This window comes from Stegodyphus dumicola, chromosome 9 (assembly GCF_044657685.1).
Source record: "Stegodyphus dumicola isolate Sdum_Otavi_A_Nest chromosome 9, ASM4465768v1".
NCBI classification, from domain to species: domain Eukaryota; kingdom Metazoa; phylum Arthropoda; class Arachnida; order Araneae; family Eresidae; genus Stegodyphus; species Stegodyphus dumicola.
In genome coordinates, this window is record NC_140776.1 from 181,535,194 (window position 1) to 181,557,949 (window position 22,756).

Consider the following 22,756-nt stretch of genomic DNA (forward strand, 5'->3'; position numbering starts at 1 on the left):
CTCTCAGACGGTGTTCGCCATCCAGCCATGTAACGCCCCCACGGCCAAGGTTCCAGACATGACAGTATCATTACGGTCCCTGCCAAGCCTAAACCTACCATGGAATATACGATGGTTCTATGTGAAGACATTATTTGCTCTGCAGGCCGATGCTGTCTAGACACAAGTCTAGCCAGTGATCTGGAAGAACCCCGTGTCTCCTTCCATAAACGATCGGTTTCAGTAATTCCACTCAGTCGGACCACAGAGTTAGTTGTCCAGCACCGTTAGCCTATGTCAGCCAGCCTATATCTAGCCTTTGCCAGCATAGTTACTAGCAGGCGCCACGAGGAGGCCGATGCTGAACTGACCGAGACGTGGTGAACCACCTCCCTCGGCACACGCACCCTTGGAACAAACCCCGGGTCTCCTGCCGCCATTGGTCGGTTTCGGTAATTTGTCCTCAGATACGGGCGCCGCCCGCCAGTACCAATAACAGTTATACAGGAACCGAACCCAAATGTCGCCAAATATGGTGACAAAAATTACTCCCCAAAATCGTTGCCAACCTAGCGATATCTAATTAGCGAGATACCCATTTACTCAATGTTAAATAGAATTGCTCCTGTATTCTTATTTTTCCGGCACAGCATCATCTGTCTAGATTTTTGTGTTACATTATACAGAAAAATACAACAGTTTCGCCTATAATTTCACTAAAATTATCTCTCTGTGTACAAAATTCGTAACAGTATGTTACCTCAAACAGTATGTTACCTGTCAAAAGTACCTCAAAGTTAAACCAGAATTAGAATGTATGGCTTCTGCGAATGTGGGGTCTAAAGTGGTGAGTTTGGAATAAAGAAATAGCATCTTGTCTATGGGTTGAACGAGAGAGGTTGTGTGAGGAAGCATAAAAGTGACTTTACTATCATTATGAAAGTCGCCCAGATGAGGAAAGTGGTCAGGGGCATTCCTCATAATTAATATCTCTTGAAAGGATACTACCCTCCGCACAATATTCACGAGCACGGGGAATAAAGCAATTCATGAACTAGTCTTCGAAAAAGTACTTAAGTCATCCAAGCATTTCGGTCTGAGCGGTAGCAAACAAGTAGTGAGCTCTTAGGAATATGCCCAAGTGCACGAGGGTTTTCAGAGGGAAGGCTTGAACTTAAATCTCGGGGCATTCCCATCAAGGAATAAATTTCCCCCATCTTTGAATGCTTTGAATCGTGGCATTCCGTTTGCTTCACGGTGTATGTACGTCCGAGTAGGCATGCGTTTCCACTGCAAATTGGTATCATCCACGTTGAATATTGTTGCGAAGTGTCCAGCAGCGGTAAGATAGCTTCCCCGCAAAGCGAGTTTATGGTTGCCAGAAAATCCCAAGCAAAGATAGGGTTGCCAGATTTGGCGGGAAATCGCTCGCTTGGCGACATAGATCTCGGGACGCGTAATGGCAAACTGCACATTCAGTTGATCAATGTTAAACGAATTTCGCATACTGCGCATGCCCAGAAGAGAATTCGGCGTAATTACGACTTTGGTACATTTTTAAAAGAAGATAAATACGGTGCGTGGTTGATATTCGGTTATCTAAGCGGAAACAGTTCGGGGTTTTAAAACTTTTTAGGTTGTTAAGTTGCTTTATTACTTAGAGGGTAACTATCGATTGTAACCCACTCAAAGTTTCGTTTAAGAATGATTACAAAACAGGAAACATTACAGGATATATTAGCTGAATCTTTATTGAATATACTTGTGAGGAATAAAAGCAATTACGTATGGTAAATAACTATATGTTCCATCCGTACATACTTTAATAATAAATCCAGTTAAAGAAAATAATAAGAATAAATCCAGTTTAAATTACTGAATTAAACTCAAGGAAATTATTATAAATAACAGATTTTAAATATAACGTTTATGAACAAAGTAAACCAAAATGAAATTAAACAGAAGCAAATGCATTAGGCACAAATAAATTTCGGTAGTATTGTAATTGTAAATAGTCGATAAGACCTACATGATGAACAGGCTTGTGTAGTGTTGTTTATACATAGTCGCCAGTATTTCCTGCCACGCCAACGGTACACCACTGAGCATGTGCAGTAAGCGAAATTCGTTAACATTGATCAACTCAATGTGTGGTTTGCCGTTACGCTCTCGGGACCGGTTGAAAACTGTAAAAGGCCGGAGAGAGAACATCTGAAGCAGTTGCTTAGTTACTGTTGTTTAGTTCCGCGCAAACTGAAATATTAGCGTTAGCTTTCTCTTTTTAGATGCGCTTTGCATTGGTTGTATTTAACGTTTTTAGTAGTTTGAAGTATAATTACTGATTATATTGCGCGATATTGTGAACACTTGTACGAATATCTCTGACGAAAATTCCAAAGTTCCGATATATATCTTTTGATAAGAATAAGTTTTATTAACTTATTTTCGGACTTGTGCATTCAATCTATTACGAACCCGTATGCACGCATCAATATTTATTCTCGAAGATAACCCCTTTGCTTTGATACAAAAATCGAAATCGTTTGCGATTTTTCGGGCACATCTACACTTCTTATTTCTCCTGTGGAACGTACATTATGCAAAGCAAACCTCTTTTTTTTTTTTTTTTTTTTTTTTTATAAAAAAACGCTTAAACCACCCAATTAGCCTGAAAATCTTCTGTATAATCGTTTCCAGCTCCGTATACGCTGAAATAGCTTTTTAAAAGTCTCTTGCAATGTGTGAAGACTTGTTATTAGTCCAAAGGGGCTTTGTCCCTGAAAGACTATTGTTTACGTTTTGCGGTTTTGCGTTGAATCACTAAATGTCCGTTTCACTTTTGAAACTGTTGCCACAAAATGTGAAGAGTCCTGCATTATATTTGAAGAAATTAAATAATGAAGAATCTGCATAAATGTATGCATATTTCTCGCATTGTGATAAAACAACGGTACACAGAGTCATCGAATTTTGAATGACGTAATCCTTCTACGAATATGGACATGTGGAAGACCAAATTTGGAATTTGTTTTTTTATCGGTTTCATATTTTGTAAAACTTTAACGAATTTTTGATTAACAAACTCAAGGATTTCAAAGCGAGCAATGGCAACACTCTACGGGAAAACAAAAAACTTTTTTATCTCCAGTGCGCTGAACTGTGTATCGGAAATTCTAAAGATAGGCTCGTTTTAAAATTATTTTGTGACATTGCTATTGTATAATCGTTTCCAGCTCGTATACGCTGAAACAGCTTTTTAAAATTCCCTCGCAATGTGTGAAGACTTGTTATTAGTCCAAAGGGGCTTTGTCCCTGAAGGACTATTGTTTTCGTTTTGCGTTGAATCACTGTAAATGTCCGTTTCACTTTTCAAATTGTTGCCACCAAATGTTAGAGTTCTGCATTATATTTGAAGAAATTAAATAATGAAGAATCTGCATAAATGTATGCATATTTCTCGCATTGTGATAAAACAACGGTACACAGAGTCATCGAATTTTGAATGACGTAATCCTTCTACGAATATGGGCATGTGAAAGACCAAATTTGGAATTTGTTTTTTTATCGGTTTCATATTTTGTAAAACTTTAACGAATTTTTGATTAACAAACTCAAGGATTCCAAAGCGAGCCATGGCAACACTCTACGGGAAAACAAAAAACTTTTTATCTCCAGCGCGCGGAACTGTTTATCGGAAATTCTAAAGATAGGCTCGTTTTTAAAATTATTTTGCGACATTGCTATTGAACTGAATTTTATGGTTTAAGCGCAAAGAACATGATATTTAATAAATAAAGGTAACACACAAAACGTTAAAAAAAATAAACACCCCCCTTTTTTTTTTGGCTTCTTCTTCTTCTTTTTTTTTTTTTTTTTTTTTTTTTTAAGTATTAAATCCTAATAAACAACAATTTCTCCAATGCATGGGACTCTGTAACTGTTTGATTATAACTATAGATTTCATAGGCGCAGAAATCTTAATAACTTCCAGAACTCCTTCCTTACCTTGAATCTTTGATACCGTCTGTTGGATGAATTCCATTTTTCATTACAAAGCAATGGTTTTCTCGACTTCCTAGCTCCCGTATCAGTAGATGAACGTATTTCCCTTTTAGTACACATTTTATGAGCATTCAGTGGAATTTAATGAATACATCATACGAAATAAATGCTTGAAATCGACTGAGTTTATATGCGCGATATATGTCTGCGTCTGTAGGATGATAGTATGACCGGATAATGCTATAGTCATCATATTTTGAACTTCTAATAGAAGAAATATTCCCCCTGACATACAAATATATACAGTATTAATTGTACAGTTTCGCACAGCCGCAGTCTAAAATTCTACATAAAGTGAAGGAGAGTCTATTCTGATGGGTTGACGATGGCGCATGTTGGCACTCGTACAAACTGGTAGCAAGGTTAGTTCCTTGCAATCAACACCACGAGGGATCAGCTAGCCAAAAATCACGGATATAATAAGGACGTTTTCTTTTCCAGTTTGACAGCACTTCTAAACAAAGGTGTCATTATTTCCGCTAATGCAAAATAAGTGGTTCTTTTCTTCCTGCAATTTCTCTCTTACAACAAATAAAACTCTGGTACAGTTTTTGAAAAGAGAAAAAAGTAAACAATCGACAGCATGAGAGAGTTAATGGTTAAAAACTTAATGAATGCAGCAACGATAATTTTTGTTTTCTCTTACAAACAAAACATGCTCAAGAGTACCTTTTGTACTTAGTCTCAGAGTATTCTTGAACGCCCATTTAGTACTTCGTGCGTGTTGGGTTAGCTTAGGTTACTTGACTATGGCAAAGTACACGAAGGCAATCTGCCTAAAAGAAAAGAATGCTTTGTAGAGGGCTTTCTATGGGAAACTGGCTCGGATTCGCGGAAGACATGAGAAAACCACAAAAAGCAGCAACCATCTGGATTTGAAACTGGTTCGACTTACAGCTATTTAGCGAGCTTAAATATTCAGCCACCAATGGGGCGTATCTTGTGCAGAGTTAAAACATTGTTATGCTAAAAAATGGCAGAAAATTTCGTATATCGAAAGCTAGTTCAGGACAGAAGACCTAAAATAGAAAAATAATAACATCTAGACAGATGCCGCTCAGACGAGAAGAAATATTGTTGCAGTAATGGCTAAATTAAAGGCTAAATTATGCTTAAATTAAAGACTAAATTACGCTGGCAGTGAGAAAAATGTTCGAATCTTTATATTCCTATTCCTAAACCTTCCACAACCTACTTACATTTGTAGGGTTCCTCACTCTTTTTCTCTAAGATGAATGTCGAGGTACCTAGCGTACTATATAGCGACTTATCGCTGAGTTCAAACAACTAAAACGTAGACTCAAGAAAGGTTAAAATACCCTTCATTTTACTCATACGAATAACACTCGGTGTCCCTTCAGGTGTCAGGAGAAAAAAGGAAAAAACCATTTTCATATTCAAATTTTGTCCCTGGAACACAAATATCTCAAATGTGCAACTTTAGAAAAGCCATCACGCGGCCACAAAGAAAACTGTTTACAGTGTAAAATCACTGTGAATTTGGCTACACGGCCACAAAGAAAACTGTTTACAGTGTAAAATCACTGTGAATTTGGCTGTGCTGCCTGATAACGATAGTTATACGTATCAATCACTTATTATTAATGTAAAATGCATTTCTTTATTTTTATTTCCTTGTAAAGGAAGTATTGTAATCTCGAAAAATTTCGGATATCATATTTCAACGGAAATATACATTTTGATCATTCCCGAATCCATTTTGGCTACTTTTTCACTTGACGTCTGTAGTTACAGACAACCCCTGGTCACTTGTAGCGCCCATATGTGTAGAGTGGACAGTATGGGGGAGAATACTTACCTCCAGAGGACTATAACCACCATTTCTACAGTATTCTGTTCAAGCTCGACTGGGACCGTAAGGGTACTGTCAAGTCTATCTCGTGCTGTGTGTTCGCTACATATTAAATGATTAATAAAGGTTGTCCTTGGGGATTTCAGCCTTCCAGGATCACCTCTGGAATTGAAGCGTAACTCGTATCAGCACTTAAAAGCCTATGCCTTAGCTCCCTCTTTAGTGTGATATACATACAGGCAGAATAAAGGATTCTTTATTCCAAAGCTGATTGTAAAATGGATTTTTTCATGACGTATGTATCTCGCATAATCCAAAACGTTAGCCGCAAGAGTTGAAGTTTTGCAAATGGGATTGCTATAACATCTAGTTGAGCACCTCCTTTTTTCATTGCAATCAAGAATACCAAAAGTGTAGCAGTGAATTTATATTACACAGTGAAACCTTGGTTCATGAACTTAATTTATTCTTAAAGAAAATTCGCCATAAAAAATATACAAAAACTGAAATAATTTTATAGGAATTAATGTTAAATGAATTAATCCATTTCAGAATCCCAAATCATTGCTTAGAAAAGAGTACCTCTTATTCACGTTCGTAATACAATTAATTGATTAAATTTAACACATGCACAATGTTAACAAATACATAACATTTAACACAAAACAAAACATAAAAAAACTTGTATTAAATTTGACCGCATCTCTAACAATAACAAATTTAAACAAGGAAATCGTATTCCATAAATTATTTGAAAGGGAAATCATATTCCATAAAAATATCATGTAATTGCTGTTTTTCTAATTCCTCCCTCCCTCTTTCTCTTAACACTCCTCACCTATATTTTGAGGATTTTGGGATCAAATAACTAGTAACATTTCCATGAACATCCTCCTTTTTCTGAAGACATTTCCTCTACTGCATGGCTTACTTGTTCTGACCACGAGACATTGCTCATCATCCAAAATATTTTTCGACTGGAAAATTTGTTCATAAACCGATTGGTGCATGATCCAATCTATTTGTGAACCAGGGTCTCACTTTACTTTCCATCCAAACTAGAATGTTATAAAATTTTATTATATTTGTGATTGATTCCAAGAATTATAACCTCATATGAAGCATTTTAGTAGCAATACACATCCACGTTGTCATTCTTTATTCCGAACGTTACTGTGCTTTTCTTTATTAACTGAACACTTATTTCTAAGATAATTTGCATCACTAGAGTCTCAGCACTTAATGAACACTCTCGCTTTTTTGCTTCTTGTACACGTCCACTCTCTAATTCCGTGTTTTCTAATGTTGTTCTTTTCATTTCTATTTTTTATTTTCTTACCTTTCTTTTCCTCAAGTTTAGGATTTTATTTGTTGGTAATTCATCTAATATATGTGAAAAAAAGTCAAGTTTCTTAATCATATCTCTTAATATTGAAAAGAAAATCTAATCAAAGATCCTCACCACAGATTGCCAACAAAACGAGATTTTCCGACAGATGCATTTTGAACTGCCTCCAACTTCAGCTAAAGTGTTCTTGAGCTTTCCTACTAAACAGCTAAACAGCTTTCCACTCTAATAGAATCTGTGAAATACTGTTCATATCCAATTTAAAGGGACTCAATGAACTTTTAAAGTAAGTCTTAAACTGCAGTCTGAAAAGTTTTCATGATTTTTTTCTCAAAAACCAGTTTAAAGGCATTCATTTGAGTACTATCTTTCTTTTCTGGAAGAAATGAAAGAAATTCATAAATTCATAAATATATTCATAATTATATTCATGCTTTTTCCTTTGGATTGGGGTTCAACAATGACCAACTGGTAAAACCATTAAACACAGCTTGATCTGGATTCAAATCTCAGCTAATGGTTTGACTCCAAGGGAGTATTTATGGTTTCCCCCATGTGCAATATGAATACAAACCGATTTTGCTAAAAGATCTCTAGAAAGGCATTCTTTCTCTTAAGTAAATAGCCTTTGAGTGCTTTGCCATAATCTAAATAATCCTAATCCCTTCAGATTGGTTTGTAAATTGTCAACTTATCAATCTCTTCAATGGTTAAAAAACCTAGCTTTTTGGATAATTATTTTACATTGTGTTTAGCCTAAAATCTTTTTTTTTTTTTTTTTTTTTTTTTTTTCCCCAGATTTTATGCTCTTTTGCCATTATCTATTTTCAAATTAAAATCAAAATTAACTTCAACAAAGCTAACTCTCTCTGAATGGTTTCTTTCCACTTGTCTACCGTGCATTCATTTGGTATAACAAAAAATTTTATTTTACATTTTGTCTTTATATTAAGTTCGTTATTTTGTTTCATTCACCAAACTGAATTTTGGGAGAACTTCTTTAACATTTACTTTAAGATTCAGAATACATGCAACATTTATTTTCATTCATTTTTTCTAGTAACTGTAACATGACCTCTGTGTGTGTGTGTGTGTGTGTGTGTGTGTGTTTTAATACATCTTCTTACAAATGGTTCCCTACAAATACCATTAATAAAATTTCTTTCCAGAATGTACATTTCTTGTCAAACTAACTTAGCATAGTTTTTATGTAGGGTTAATAGAAATTCTAGTTACAGGACAGATGCTCAATATTTGCATTCTCTTAATTTGGTTAGTAAATTTATAACCCACTTATAAAAATAATTTATTCTACTTTTTATTGTAGAACATGAATTAAAGATTTTAATTTTAAAATGCTCTGAAGAGTCAAAATCAAAATTAGTAATAAATTAAATAACCCTCTGAGCAGCGCAGGATTTTAGATTCGTCATGAAGACCGGTATTTAAACAGCATTTATTAATTGAGTTTGTAAATTACTTATTTTTGTCTGTATTTTCATAAAAGTAAATTCATTCAGATGATATTTACATTATTAAAGAAAGTAAGAAAGCAATACATCTTAAATTATAAGCTAATATATGCCAAGTAGCAAAATTTCTGATGACCGCATAAAGCCGCTCATAACGCTCAGAGTGTTAAAGGAGAAGATTGAATAGCTTGGCAGATTGTATTTTCAATGAATAAGATTTTAGTTAAAAGTTAAGATTAATATGCAAATTTTGACCTAAGACACTCCTCTGAAATAAATCTTCCAAATAGAAAAATGTTCAAAATAAAAAAGTAAAAAAAAAAAAAAAAAAAAGAAAATTCAGAGAACTAATTTGTATAATTTTCCCTGTGACACTGAACTAACTCTAGTACACATACCACCATCCTCCCGCCCACCCCAAATACAGCAAACAGACAGTAGTTGCAATAGTAAGACATGGTTAAGTAAGGAATTTTCGACTATAGTTTTACATTTTTTTCAGCAATTATTGTTTCATATCAACTGGCATTACAAATTAATTTTATTACTTTTATAAGGATTTTTTTTTTCATTTAGATCCTTACATGTAAAGCAGATGAAAAATCTTTAAATAAAAGTTTTAATGTCATATGAATTTTTTTACTTCACCCGCAAACTCTCTGTGTAAACTCCATTCCATTTTTAATAAAAAGCAATCTAAGGAAATCTTGTACCCCTCTTTCCTTATTACCTTCTTCTTATGATAATATTTCACAAGGAACTCAGCCTCATCTAGCACTGTAAATATCTAGATAGCATATGCAGTCAGCTTTTGCAATCATAACAAATCATTTGTAATGGCAGTAAGTATTTGGATTTATTTACACTTATAATTCCACAAAAAGGAGTCAATTACTGATATAAAATTTAAAAAAAAAAAAAAATTACCCCGAAGTTTGATGTATTTGAGTGAAAATTCTATCAAATGGAAGATAGTTACACTAAAAGCTTTTAAAAATGTATAACAGAACTAAATATTAAATAAATCAAAATATTAATTAAAATGCACATTTTAGAATTTATTTGAAAAGATTGGATCCTTTTTCATAATTTAAACTACAAAAATTTTAACTATTTCTGATAGTTTAAATGAAAAATTTGTTCATTTCATTACAGCATGAATTTTGGTAACCACTTCATGTCATTCTCTCTTGAAAAGAATGTTTTATCATTAGAAATGTATGTCCTATAGCATTTGAATTGTATTTCTACCTATTTATTTAATTAATTTTTAAAAATTAAAAAAGTAAGAATATTTAAAAAGATAAAGGCAAAGAATTAAAATGATGGTTAACAATCATTTACTGATAGAATGATTTACGATACTCCCAAAGCATAATTTAAAAGTCCTGTACAAGTATCACATTAATCACCAAGCAAGTATTGTAAAAATGCTATAAAAATACAGACACAAAATGAAATGAAAATCAAATATTTACTGCAACAAATAATATCAAGATTTCATTTACAAATGTTGGAATTTGTTTCAAAATGCTAAGGCAAAATATAACAGGTGCAATTTGAATTAAATTTCTGTACAAATATACTCTTTGTAAATAATGATACTATACATATACATATATCTCCTATAAAAAATACAATTTGATTTCGTATTATAAAAAAATTAACTTTCTAGTCCCAAAGCTCTACTGATTTGAAGCATGTACTTTGGCTTTAAAGGCAACAGAAACTGTCTTTCATCTGGTATTCGCTCGCACTGGAAAAAGAAAATTTAAATATTTATATAAAAATGTCAAAAAATTAAAAACACATAAAAATTTTGAAATTTTCTGATTATTCACCCCCCAATGATAAAACACCAATGCACTGGCTAAACACATTCGTTTTGCTATCTTTATGGTTCACAAAATCTCATCTACTTCAACAATATATCCATGGCATCTGCAGTTTTGCATTCTCTCTTTTTCAATACAAAACACTTATTTGAGGTAAATACATTAGTCACCAGTTCTGTTGTGTGATAATTCCAATTCTTAACAGAATTTCACAGACATATATTCCTTTGCACAGCAAAAAATAAACTGAATACTTGTTGTAAAGACAATACAGTACTTGCCTTCTGTAGTGACCTTGGCAAAAAAGTTTATTTGGCTTGTATCTGCATTAGCAAGAAACAAATTGTTAGGATCTGTGCATATGGCAAGAAATAAACAGTTACTGGTTTGTGTGCATGCAAGAAACAAATGGTTAAATATCCAACTGGTTTTTCATAATTCCATTTTGCCAATATAATGGGTTTTTAATTGTATTTTCATTGTTTTGGAAATGTATAATTCATATAGATAATGCATGAATTGCAAATTTATCTTTTACCATAATCAATTTTGTTTTCATGGATGTTTACAAAATTTGGTAACAAATCATGTTTTCCCAAGGATGAATTGGACCAATGTGGTCTTCTGTCACCAAGGCCACTACAGAGGACAAATATTAAACTTTATGGTTATTTTGAAACTATTCTGGAAGTATAACTTCACAGAATGCAAAATTTTTGCACTTTGTTTTGGGCAAAATGCCATACATCTGAAGAAATCAAATGCTTTTTGTGTGGTATGCACAAGCATTTATTGGCTATCGTTCAAGTACACTCAAAAACATCATGATTTTACCAATGTCGAAAATGAGATTGTAGATAATCAGAAAGTGAGAAAATATTTTTATAGTTACAACTTGAATTAAATTTTTACAATTTAGTCCAAGTTGCATACTTGAATTAAATACACTAATGCATACATACACAGTGCCTCTTAACTTTTGGCAACAGATATGGTATTACTCATCCAAAATTAAAGTAACCATGTATAATAATACTATCTCAAAATGTGCTCGGTGAATATCAATAAGCTTTCATAGGGATTAACATAGCAATAAAAAGATCATGTCACTAAAGAGGTCATTATGAAAAACATATGTCAACAAATCTCATTCTTCAGAGTGGATTTTGACGCATGGGAAAAAGTCGAAGAAGATTGTTAAGTTCCACCTAGAACATGTTATACATGCTCTCCTGAACTGAGATCTAGAGATCAGACTTAGCTGGCTATGCCATAAAATAATTATCTTCTTCTTTTAGGAAATACTAAAGCACTACCAGTGGACAAGCAGTTAAAACTGCCCAGCGCTGGGAATTCAACTCGGGTTCAATATCAACTAAACACGGTAGGTTTTTGTAATGCAAATACAGAGCATTACAAAACATGTGCAATGCAAATATGAATCAATTTCCCTTAGCAAATTATCCATGAAGGCATCCTTTCCCTCAGATAGATAGCATTGTCTGCTTAAGCTGTATTTAAATAACCAAAATCCTTTCAGGAAATACTAGACCAGATTAGCTATCAAATTAATAATATTATCTTTCATAAGTATTAACTTGGGCCTAATAGTTCTTGAAAAGCCTCACATAAGAGGAAAAGCTCTCAAACTTAGCACTGCACAGTTACACTCTCCTAATTAAAAGATAAGCAACAACATAAAACCACCCATTCTGACATCCTCATATACACTCATGTCCATAAATTAAGGGTAATTCGAAGTCACGCGGAAATCGAACTCTAAAATAAATATATCACCTGCAAAATCACTACACACATCTTTAAGAATCATATACAAATTTCAGGAAGTAACCAGATGACACTGATGGTACGTCACAATGACGAGAGTGTATGAGATATATAAGGAATACAGGCAAAGAAGTAAAATTGTTCGCAGGCGCTTTATAAGCATTTCAGTGCAATAACCAAATAGTTATGACACAAAGGACGCATTTGGATGATTTTTTACGTGGTAGAATTATCGGCCGTCTGGAATGTGGTCGTACCCAACTGGAAGTATCAGACGAACTTGGAATTGCTCAGAGTGTCATCTCCAAGCTTTGGCAACGATTTCAAGATGATGGTAATGTGAGTAGACATTACAGCACAGGTCGAGTTACAACGCCTAATAAGGCACCTAGAGTTACAACGCCTAATGAGGACCGGTATTTGGCAGTTACTGCCAAAAGAAACAGGCGGAGCACAGCCTCAGACCTGTCTCGTCAGCTCTCTTCAGCCACTGGTAGGACAATTTCAAGGCATACCGTGTACAGACGCTCAGGGCAGATTGGTCTATATGCTCGTTGACCTGTCAGATGCGTTCCACTTACTGCAACTCACTGTCGCCTGCGGTTAGCCTGGAGCAGAGAGTATGTATTGTGGACACCGCAACAGTGAGCTTGTATGATGTTTTCCGACAAGTCCAGGTTTAGCTTGCAATCTGATTCTCGACAGACTTTCATATGGAGAGCTTCAGGTACCTGTTACCACCAAGAAAACATCATTGAAAGACACCGTTACGGTGGTGCAGGAGTGCTCATTTGGGGTGGCATTAGAATTATTCTGGGTTCCAGAACTTACCTACATGTTCAAATTGGAACCATGACAAGCCAAATCTATCGGGACGTCATTCTGGAACAACATGTACGTTTGTTTCGGTGCATTTGTGTTTATGGATGACAACGCCCGTCCTCACCGTGCAAACATCCTAAGCAAATGCCTTCAATCGGAGGATATCACCCGTATGGACTGGCCAGCATTCTCACCGGACTTAAATCCAGTAGAGCATATGTGGGACATGCTTGGCCGACGAGTTGCAGCCCGTCAACCTCCTCCTACATGTCTACCGGAACTTCGGAGAGCATTGCTTTTTGAGTGGTGTAATATCCCACAAGATCCGATCGATAATTTGATACTCAGCATGCCTAGGCATTGTACGGACTGTATTGCATTGTCTGGGAGACATACAATGTATTAACAATCATACCAACCATGTAATATTGGTTTTTTGTAAATAGGTTATTTTTTGTAATTTGCTCCAAGGAGAAAAAAATCGCTAATTTTTTTAATAATATCAAACATATAGCATCTTTTTTTTGCTCTTTACCTTTTGTTTAATAAATAAGTCAAATTTGTTTTGCTTCTAATTCTTCCTTTGCCTGATTTTGCATTATCCTTAATTTATGGACATGAGTGTATTTGGATGCTTCACCACTGCAGTCTAGTTCCCTTAGGTCAGAAAGATAGCAGTGTGTTCACATATTGAGAAATCCTTTATATACTGCATTTCAATTGATTACAGAAAAGAATAGGATATTACTGTGTCTTCAAATTATGTTTACAAAGATGGACTTCTTCTACGGCAAGTGGGTTGGTTGCTAAGCAAACACCTCTTTTTTGTTAATACCTACACACATTTTAACTAGATGTCAATTTCCAATCAAATTTAGTTATAAAAAATGATGAAAACTACTCTAAATGAGGGAAACAGAACTTTCACAAATTAAGTTTAATTAAATCAATAAAATTCATTCATTGCTGGAAAACATTTTCCTTAGTGAAAAGTGAAAATAAAAAACGAGATATTTGATGATCTAACAGGAGACTGACAGTTGTGAGATAGGGAGAAAACGAAGTCCTTCCCTACAACCAGGAGAACTGCCAGTTATTGCATATCTATTAGACATGTACACTTCAAAAGAAATTAATTTAAAGTTTACAGTATGCCATTACTAACAATATATATAACTGCTGTCGATATTCCCTACTTGCAAGGCATCTAATTTAGAAATTCTTACATACCAATTCAGAAATAATTAACTGAACAAGATCCTATCAACAGATATAATGACATAGGCGTTCACAATACTTCCTATTTTGACAGGCTATTTTCTCCCATAATAGAATGAAAATAATAATGTGTATTTCCAAGTATTAATGGCAATACAGTTAAAAAAAGAAAGTACTTACATTTGATTGAGTATTATTATTAAATTTTAAAGAAATATCAGGCACTGATGAAATTTCAAGTTCAACATTTGTTTCAACTGCTGCAAAATCCCACGGTTTTTGCCTTGACTGCCAAAGTAATGGGAAAATGTGTCCCTCTGTAGTGAACACGTAGTGACTAGCCATCTTATTAACTGGATTATCTACATCAAAAAGCTGCAAAAGTGTAAAATATAGTTATAAAAATATTGAAATAGTACATATATACACATTCACAGTATCTGAATAAATATCAGCCAATGTAAAATTTAAAACTATCAGAAGCCAATAATAGCATTATCTCGTTTGGTTTTCTGAAAGAAAAACTACTCAAATTTTATCACTAACAGAATACACACACAATAATGAAGTAAATGTGCAAACATTTAATTTAGATGTACTGCTTTGGCTCTTTGATAAATGTCAAAGTGGTACTTAAACTTACTCAAGATATTCTGTAAAATTTGAAATATCACAGATTCCCAAGCAACAACATTTCTTTCTCAAAGACTGTCAATACTAGGCACACGGTATTTTGATGCTGCCAAAAAAAAAAAAATTAAGTCTAGGAAATCAAACTCAAGAAACCTCAAAGGCCAATGAATAGCACCTCCCTTTTCAAATCTTTGGAAATTTGTTGTCTACAAAATTGGTCATCTAAGGTACAGAATAACAATTCACCTATATTTCTCTCATAACTACATCTTTAAAAACAGAGGTTAAGATTACAAACTCATGGGTTAATGCGTGCCACACATGCATTTTGATTTGTCTCCTATTGATTATGAAATATAAGTTTATTTTTCAGAAAAAAAACCTAATTCTCAAAGTATTTAATTATCAGTTACTATGAGCTGATAAATTATTAATTAATTAATAATTAATTATATTAATAAATTTTTATTAGTAAATATTTATTTGGATATCTTGTACATATTCAATTTTCTAAGAAATAGGTATCAATTGCTACTAGTTAATGTAAAACACGATTGAACCAAACTCCCTACATGATTCAGCATTATAGCCATTAAAGACTTACTAAATATAAATATTTGCATGTTTCACTTAAAAAGAAACTCTCCATCCTATCTTCTAATGTTTTGTCTTGTACATTATGTATAGTGGCATATCCACACCTAAAACAGAAAAAATAATTAAATTAATATCACAACAGGATAGCACTTCACATAGTATATTACATTCATGATATTTCACACAGAAAACCTTTAATCTGCCAATAATCAAATGCCATAAAAAGAAGGAAACAAACTGAAATGCTAGGGACACTAATTATAAAGACTAATGTTTCATCCACAAAATAAAATCAGCAGTTACAAAATAACTATTCTGAAATGTCAATCAGATTCTAAAAATTTTAAATCATAAGCATATCAAAATTTGCCAACCAGATATATATATACAAACAGTACACAAATACTATTGTAAAAAATAAAATAAAAAATAAATAAATCAGACATCAGAGAAAAGAAACAATTGGGCAATACAATTTTGCTAATTTTTTAGTTTTACCGTTATTAATTGAACATTAATTTGTGAAATTATACCAATTTGCCTAATTGTTTCTCTGATTTCTAATTAGAATTTTCTATTTGTTTAGGGTAACACAGCAGCAGATTATATCTCGATGATTTATTTAAAAAAAATTAAAATCTTTATATTTTATTTTATTGCCTTCCTTTTTAGTATCATAAGAAAATTTTAAAGGTCTTACACTATTTTTATAAATTAACTTAATCTGCTTTTTATTTAGAACATATGTTTGAATTATTTCATGGACTTATAATCATCCAAATATAATTCAGAAATATAGCTCTGTTCAAAATTTTTCAGCTGTTCTTTGAAAAAGACCAATAATTTTCAACTATTTGTTATTATTATTATATTATTTTATTAAGTTGTTTTGGTTTCAATTTAGACATATGTTCATTCTGTTAGCCTGTTAACCATCAGGTTTAATTTAATTATTATATCTTGATATTATATATATATATATATATATATATATATATATATATATATAAACACACATTTTTATCTCTAGAACTTTTTTCTAAATGAAAAAACTTCTGATTTATGTGAAATGATCTGAATGAAAAAACATCTGAAATATTTTCATTTAAGGTCTTGTATATAAATATATTTGATTCACTAACCACATGTACTAACTTCTGGAAGGGAAAAGTTTACTCAAAGATGAAAAGAGATCACACTGCAATGCAGGATCAGAAATGCCATCAATATGTGCAGGAATCCTGAGAACACAAGAAATGAAAGAACAACACATAAGTGAAGAAGATCATTTTACCCATTAATATGATATATTGGAACCAAAAACCAGCGATGACACTCGTCGGCAGAAGTTCTCGATAGGGTTCAGGTCTGGACTCTGGGCAGGCCAGTCCATTCGATGAACTCCATTGGCACCATACCAAGCCTTGGTTAATGTCGAAACATGACAACTGGCATTGTCATCCTGAAAGTAACAGAGGTCCAACTCGTAAAACTGCCACAACGTAGGAAGCACATTGTCATCCAAAATAGTGGAAGCACATTGTCATCCAAAATAGTGGAAGCACATTGTCATCCAAAATAGTGCAGTAGGCAACGAAGTTCAGCTTACCATGAATGGGGACCAAGGGTCCCAGCCCATACCAGGATAAACCCCCAGACCATAATTCCACCTCCGCCGAACTTGACTGTTGGCACAATGCATTCTGGCAGGAGACGTTCTCCAGGTAGAAGCCAGACCCAGACTCTGCCATCAGAACGGTAAAGGGTAAACACCTTGATTCGTCGCTCTAAAGAACCCGTTTCCACTGATCTATGGTCCAATTTCGATGTGCTTTGCACCACATTAACCGATCAGAGCGGTTGGACTTTGTGATCAAAGGCGTATGAGCAGCAGCACGACCATGAAATCCAAGCAGATGTGCTTCCTTACGGATGGTATTCACTGAAACAATACTCCCGGATGCCTGTTGAAACTCCTCGCGGATGAGGGCCATCGGTTGGGTGCGGTTCTTCTGAATTTCTCTGGACTGCACTCGTCGGTCTCTATCTCCCAGTTTCTTTGATTTGCTGACTCGGGGCATATTCCGACAATCACCGCTCACGTTCCACTTCTTAATCACATAGGCCACTGTCGATTTTGGGTACTTCAGATCGCTAGATATGTCCCTTAAGGATCAGCTACATTTGTGATACCCGATAATTATACCTTTCTCGAAATCAGAGAGCTCCGAACTGCGAGGCATCTTGCATGCGACTAAAGCCAATGCTATTTTCTACATCATATATACCGGCGGAGTCCGTGACGTACCTTAGGACTGCAGATATCATCATTTGCATAGGTGTCCAAATACTTATTGGTAGTCAGTGTATATGTGTCTATGCATATATATATAGGAAATACATGTGTATATGCATATATATATATAAGAAAAAACTGCTATTAAATTTATGGTGCTGAATTATTAGAAAATCAAAATTTCGTTTCATTCAAACTTGAATGCAGATTACAGGCAATTACAGATTAAGTAACTGCAGATCATTAAATTTTACTTTACAGATTAAGTAACTGCAGATCATTAAATTTTACTTTACAGATTAAGTAACTGCAGATCATTAAATTTTACTTTACAGATTAAGTAACTGCAGATCATTAAATTTTACTATGTTATTTTTAAGACAGAAAGAATAAATAAAAAATGTAAGGTTATTTTAAGGGATTATATACAGAGTAGATTATAGATTTGCATTATATGAGACAACTTATTACAGATTTTCTAGATTAGCTGCTATACATAATTAAATTAATAAAAATTACACAAATGATTCACCAGAGCAGTAGAAAAGGACCTACTTAGCTTTGGAATATTTATTTAAACTCTCAATTATTTCTTGGCCAACATGTAAATAGAAAGGATTCTTGGTTGCTTGATACAGAAGATACGTTGACTCTATAAGCTCTGGACGCAAAGGATAGAATGCCAAATCAGGACTAACTCTCTGCCAGTTAAATCGTTCAGGAAGTGCTCCAAAGCGTCTCCAAATAGAGTAGTAAAGAGCATGGCTACAAATAGCTTCTTCAATGTCTCCAGTAAGAACCTTCATTTTCATGTTAAGAATCAGGATATTTTTTATTGCATTTATGAAAAGAATAACAATGAAAAATATATTTTTGCAACAAGTTTTAAGAAAGCTATTTCAATATAAAAAAATCAGATTTGAATTTAACACATATTCCCTATTCGTAAAAAGCTAATATAAATTTAAAATTTAATTAAGAAATTTTAATAGCAAAAATTTTTTTTAATTAATTATTGCTGCGAACTAATTTACAATATCATTTAAATTCTAAGAGCATATAAAAACCTTAACTCAATTTTTGGACAGAAAAATTTTAAAAACTAGGAATCTAAATGGTATTGCTAATTTAATTCACTAAAAATTTGAAAATTTAAAATGAACTATTGATAATAAAAAAGATACTGCAAGTTAAATTTTTTAATAAGGTTTATTAAAAAAACGAAGTGCAAAATTATTTAAAAGGAAACCAAACTATTAGAACTTGAAAATGTAGTAGTTACATTTGAAAAAAGTGAACTCAAACAAGGTAATTATCACTAAAATCTGCTAAAAATGAACTCAAACAAGGTAATTAGCACTAAAATCTGCTCAGTACAAAGTCCGTAATCCGGACTCGTCGGGACTTGGCGATTCCGGATTAGGGGTTTTTCCGGATTATAGATCATCAATTTAAATCTGGTAAAATGGCATGCAGAAACTATACAATTAAAAATATGAAACCGTAATTTATGAAATAAAGAGCTATTATAATCTAAAACGTATCTAATTTTTTTTAAAAAAAAAGCTTAATATTTATTTGTTTACTTTATTAAACATTTCTTTTAATGCACGCATGCGTAATGTATGCGCATTCTTTACGTGCATGCATAATCTATGCGCATTCTCTATGGGCATGCATAATGTATGCGCATTCTCTACGGGCATGCATAATGTATGCGCATTCTCTAGGCGCATCCGTAAAGTTTGTGGCTTTGAGGTCCGGATTATAGATCATTCGGGATAATGGACGTCCGGATTACAGACTTTGTACTGTACAAACAAAATTGTTTCACAAGAATATTGTAAAGTTAAATTTAAATAATTCTCTTGCACCATTGCTGCAAGGAATGAAATTTTGAATTTAACAGATATTCTCTATTCATAAAAAGCTCATATAAATGAAAAATTTAATTAAAAAATTTTAATTGTAACAAAAAATTTTAAAAATTCATTATTGCTGCCAACTAATTTACAATATCATTTAAATTGTAAGAGCATACAAAAATTCTTAACCTGATTTTTGGACAGAAAAATTTTTAAAAACTGGGAATCTAAATCGTACTGCTAATTTAATTCACTAAAATTTGAAAATTTAAAATGAACTATTGTTATTAAAAAAGATACTGTAAGTTAAATTTTTTTAATAAAGTTTATTAAAAAAACTAAGTACAATCAAATAATTAACTTCAAATATTAAAAACTGAGAAGTTCTCGCACTCTAACCCGGCAGTTTCAAGGAAGTTCCTTTTATAATGCAGGATTCAGGTTATTCAACTATTTAAAATATGATTTTTGTATAAAATATATGAATAATTATATTTAACCAGTCATTCTGTGTTCTTAGGCTAATTTCATTTTTAAATTTCATTACACTTTTATACTGAAATCTCAAATAAGAAAGGAAAACTTTAGTTCATCAAACTACTTCTAAACACTGAAAATAAAATTAATAATTAATACACCTACTATTATGTGGATAAACCTAGCCTTATCATATATTGATATAAAACAAATAATACACAAATATTAATTTATTAAACATTCGTTGAATCTTTATAAAAATGTTCTAGAAAGGCCTGCAGTGTATTAAAACAATTTAAATCAAATGCAAATTTAATAAGAAAAATTATGCAGAAATACTCTAGGGGCATGCATTTGTGTTTCATTAACTCAATAAATTTCATTTGCTGCCAAAAAACACTTTTCTTGATAAAAATAAAATTGGAAAATTCAATCTATTTTCTGGATATTTTTTCTGCAGTTTTTTTTTCCTACCGTGAAAGAAACTTCCCAAGTTCGATTTGTCTGCTCTAGTACTTTGAATCAAATCTGGACATTTACTTGCATATAACAACATAAATATTAAAGAGAGGTATTACATTATATAAGCAATAAGCTTACATATCAAATTATGCACCTAATGACATACTAATGATGATATGCTTAAAAATCAACAAATTATCATTTTCTAATTAATGTAACAAAAATTCCCTCCTTCTCTTTTGATAGAGCCTAGTAAAATACTTTTAAGATATATTTTTGGAATTTTAATATTTACAAAACAATTTTACTTTACAGTTATTAAAATACTATGATGTTTATATATATTACCTGCACTCCAGCAAATGCAGCCTGTAGAGAATCAATCCAAAGAGTCAGCGTACTTCCATCTATCATATTCACATTTACATACAATGGATGTTCACCATATCCATGGTTACAATGAGGCCTCCTGACAACAAAAATATGAAAGCTACTGTGACATTAAAGTTAACTTTCCTAGTATCATAACTCAAAATTTAAATATAGTATCATAACTCATAATTTATATTGAGGATCACTAAAAATATCTATTTTTAAAATACAGAAATTAAATTGTATTTTATTATAAATAAAAGAATATTTTAAATTAAATAATATTTTTATGAGAAACTTACTAAAATGTTATTGATAATAAAAGTCAGGAACAAAATAAGACAACTGAAAAAGTTTAATAGAAATATGGAAGATACAGCAGAAAGACTATCAACTTAATTTTGTTCTGTTAATTTTTCATTTCAGCATGCTAACAAATTAAAAATTTGAAAAGCTACAGGAAAATTTTCATCTCAGATTAATTCAAAACTTGCCCAAAAAATTTAATGTTACATGGTCATAGGCGACTTATATGCTTCTTAATTTCGCAGTAATCTGTCATATGATGTAGAACCTTGTATAATAATATCACCTCCTAAACAGAATATACAAATTAGCATCATCTCTAAATTTAGGATACCATTATTACATGCAAATTATAATTGGTATAGTTTGTAGCTGAATGGTGAAGAAATGCTGTTAATTAAAGAAGAAACAAAAAAAAATTATATGTTATGTTTGTAATTTATATGTCTTTTAAAATATAAGTAAAGAAACCTCAAGCTGAAGTAAGCCTTAAGCTGAAAATTGTAACATAGTTCAGAGCTAAGACAGATTTTTGTCAGCATGATGAACAAGCTGCTAAGATTTTAGGTGTACATTATCAAAATATCAGTAGACTAAACTTTGCTACAAACAACACACACATTAAGGCCAGTGATATCATGCATAGCTTTGCCATAGCAGCTCACAAGATGAAATATCTTGTGGTCTATCCTATCCTATCTTTAGCAAGGATTTCAATATCCAGGAGCTTGAGGACCTGGTACACATTGGCCTGGACCTGGCGCACACAGGCAAATGATAGATAATTTAGGACTTAGTGGGAGACAAACATTCCTTGAAATTATAAATGCTTCCTAGAAATTAGAGCAGCTTCCTCATGATTCGAGAAGAGCTTTAGTTGTCCCTATAAGAAATCCCAGCAAAGATGCTAATTCCCTGGGCAGCTTTAGACCAATTGCTTTGACCTACATAGCTTATAAAGTTATGGAAAAAATTATTTTAAAAAGACTTACTTTTTATTTGAATTCTCACAACCTTCTGCAGAAGGAACACTGTGGTTTTAGAGAGGGACACTGCACAATAGATCAAGTATTTTATTTCTGTCAGAAGATTAGAGATGCTCATAATAGAAGATCTACTAATCACACTATAGCAGCCTTCCTTGATTTATCTAAGGCAAACAGACTAAATAAGGATGCAGTTTAACAAACACCCTTTCAATGAGATTTAGACAGTTCAGCTTAGCATTGCTTGAATTATTACTGGTCTTCGGAATTCTTGCCCCAATGACATTGTGTTTTATGAGGCAGATCTGCAACCAGTGGGTCTTAGAAGAAGTCTTTATCTTGTTAAATACAACAATAAACCGTGTAGTCTAGGTTCTCAGAATCGAGTTTCTGATTTCATTGGGACTTGGCACAGTAATCAAAGG

The 22,756-nt window shown here is 32.9% G+C and overlaps 1 protein-coding gene across 1 annotated transcript in view; it reads right to left on the reverse strand.

The window, feature by feature from the left end:
- Positions 1-10,129: 10,129 nt before the first annotated feature.
- Positions 10,130-22,756, reverse strand: part of LOC118186206 (ER degradation-enhancing alpha-mannosidase-like protein 1) — a 49,087-nt gene continuing 36,460 nt past the window's right edge. Inside the window, exons 9-13 of the mRNA XM_085824427.1 lie at positions 21,016-21,136; positions 18,419-18,663; positions 15,575-15,671; positions 14,518-14,712; positions 10,130-10,430 (exon numbers count right to left, since the gene is read on the reverse strand). Coding sequence (XP_085680553.1) covers positions 10,338-10,430; positions 14,518-14,712; positions 15,575-15,671; positions 18,419-18,663; positions 21,016-21,136 — 751 coding nt within the window. The 3' untranslated portion in view covers positions 10,130-10,337. The remainder of the gene's footprint in view (positions 10,431-14,517; positions 14,713-15,574; positions 15,672-18,418; positions 18,664-21,015; positions 21,137-22,756) is intronic.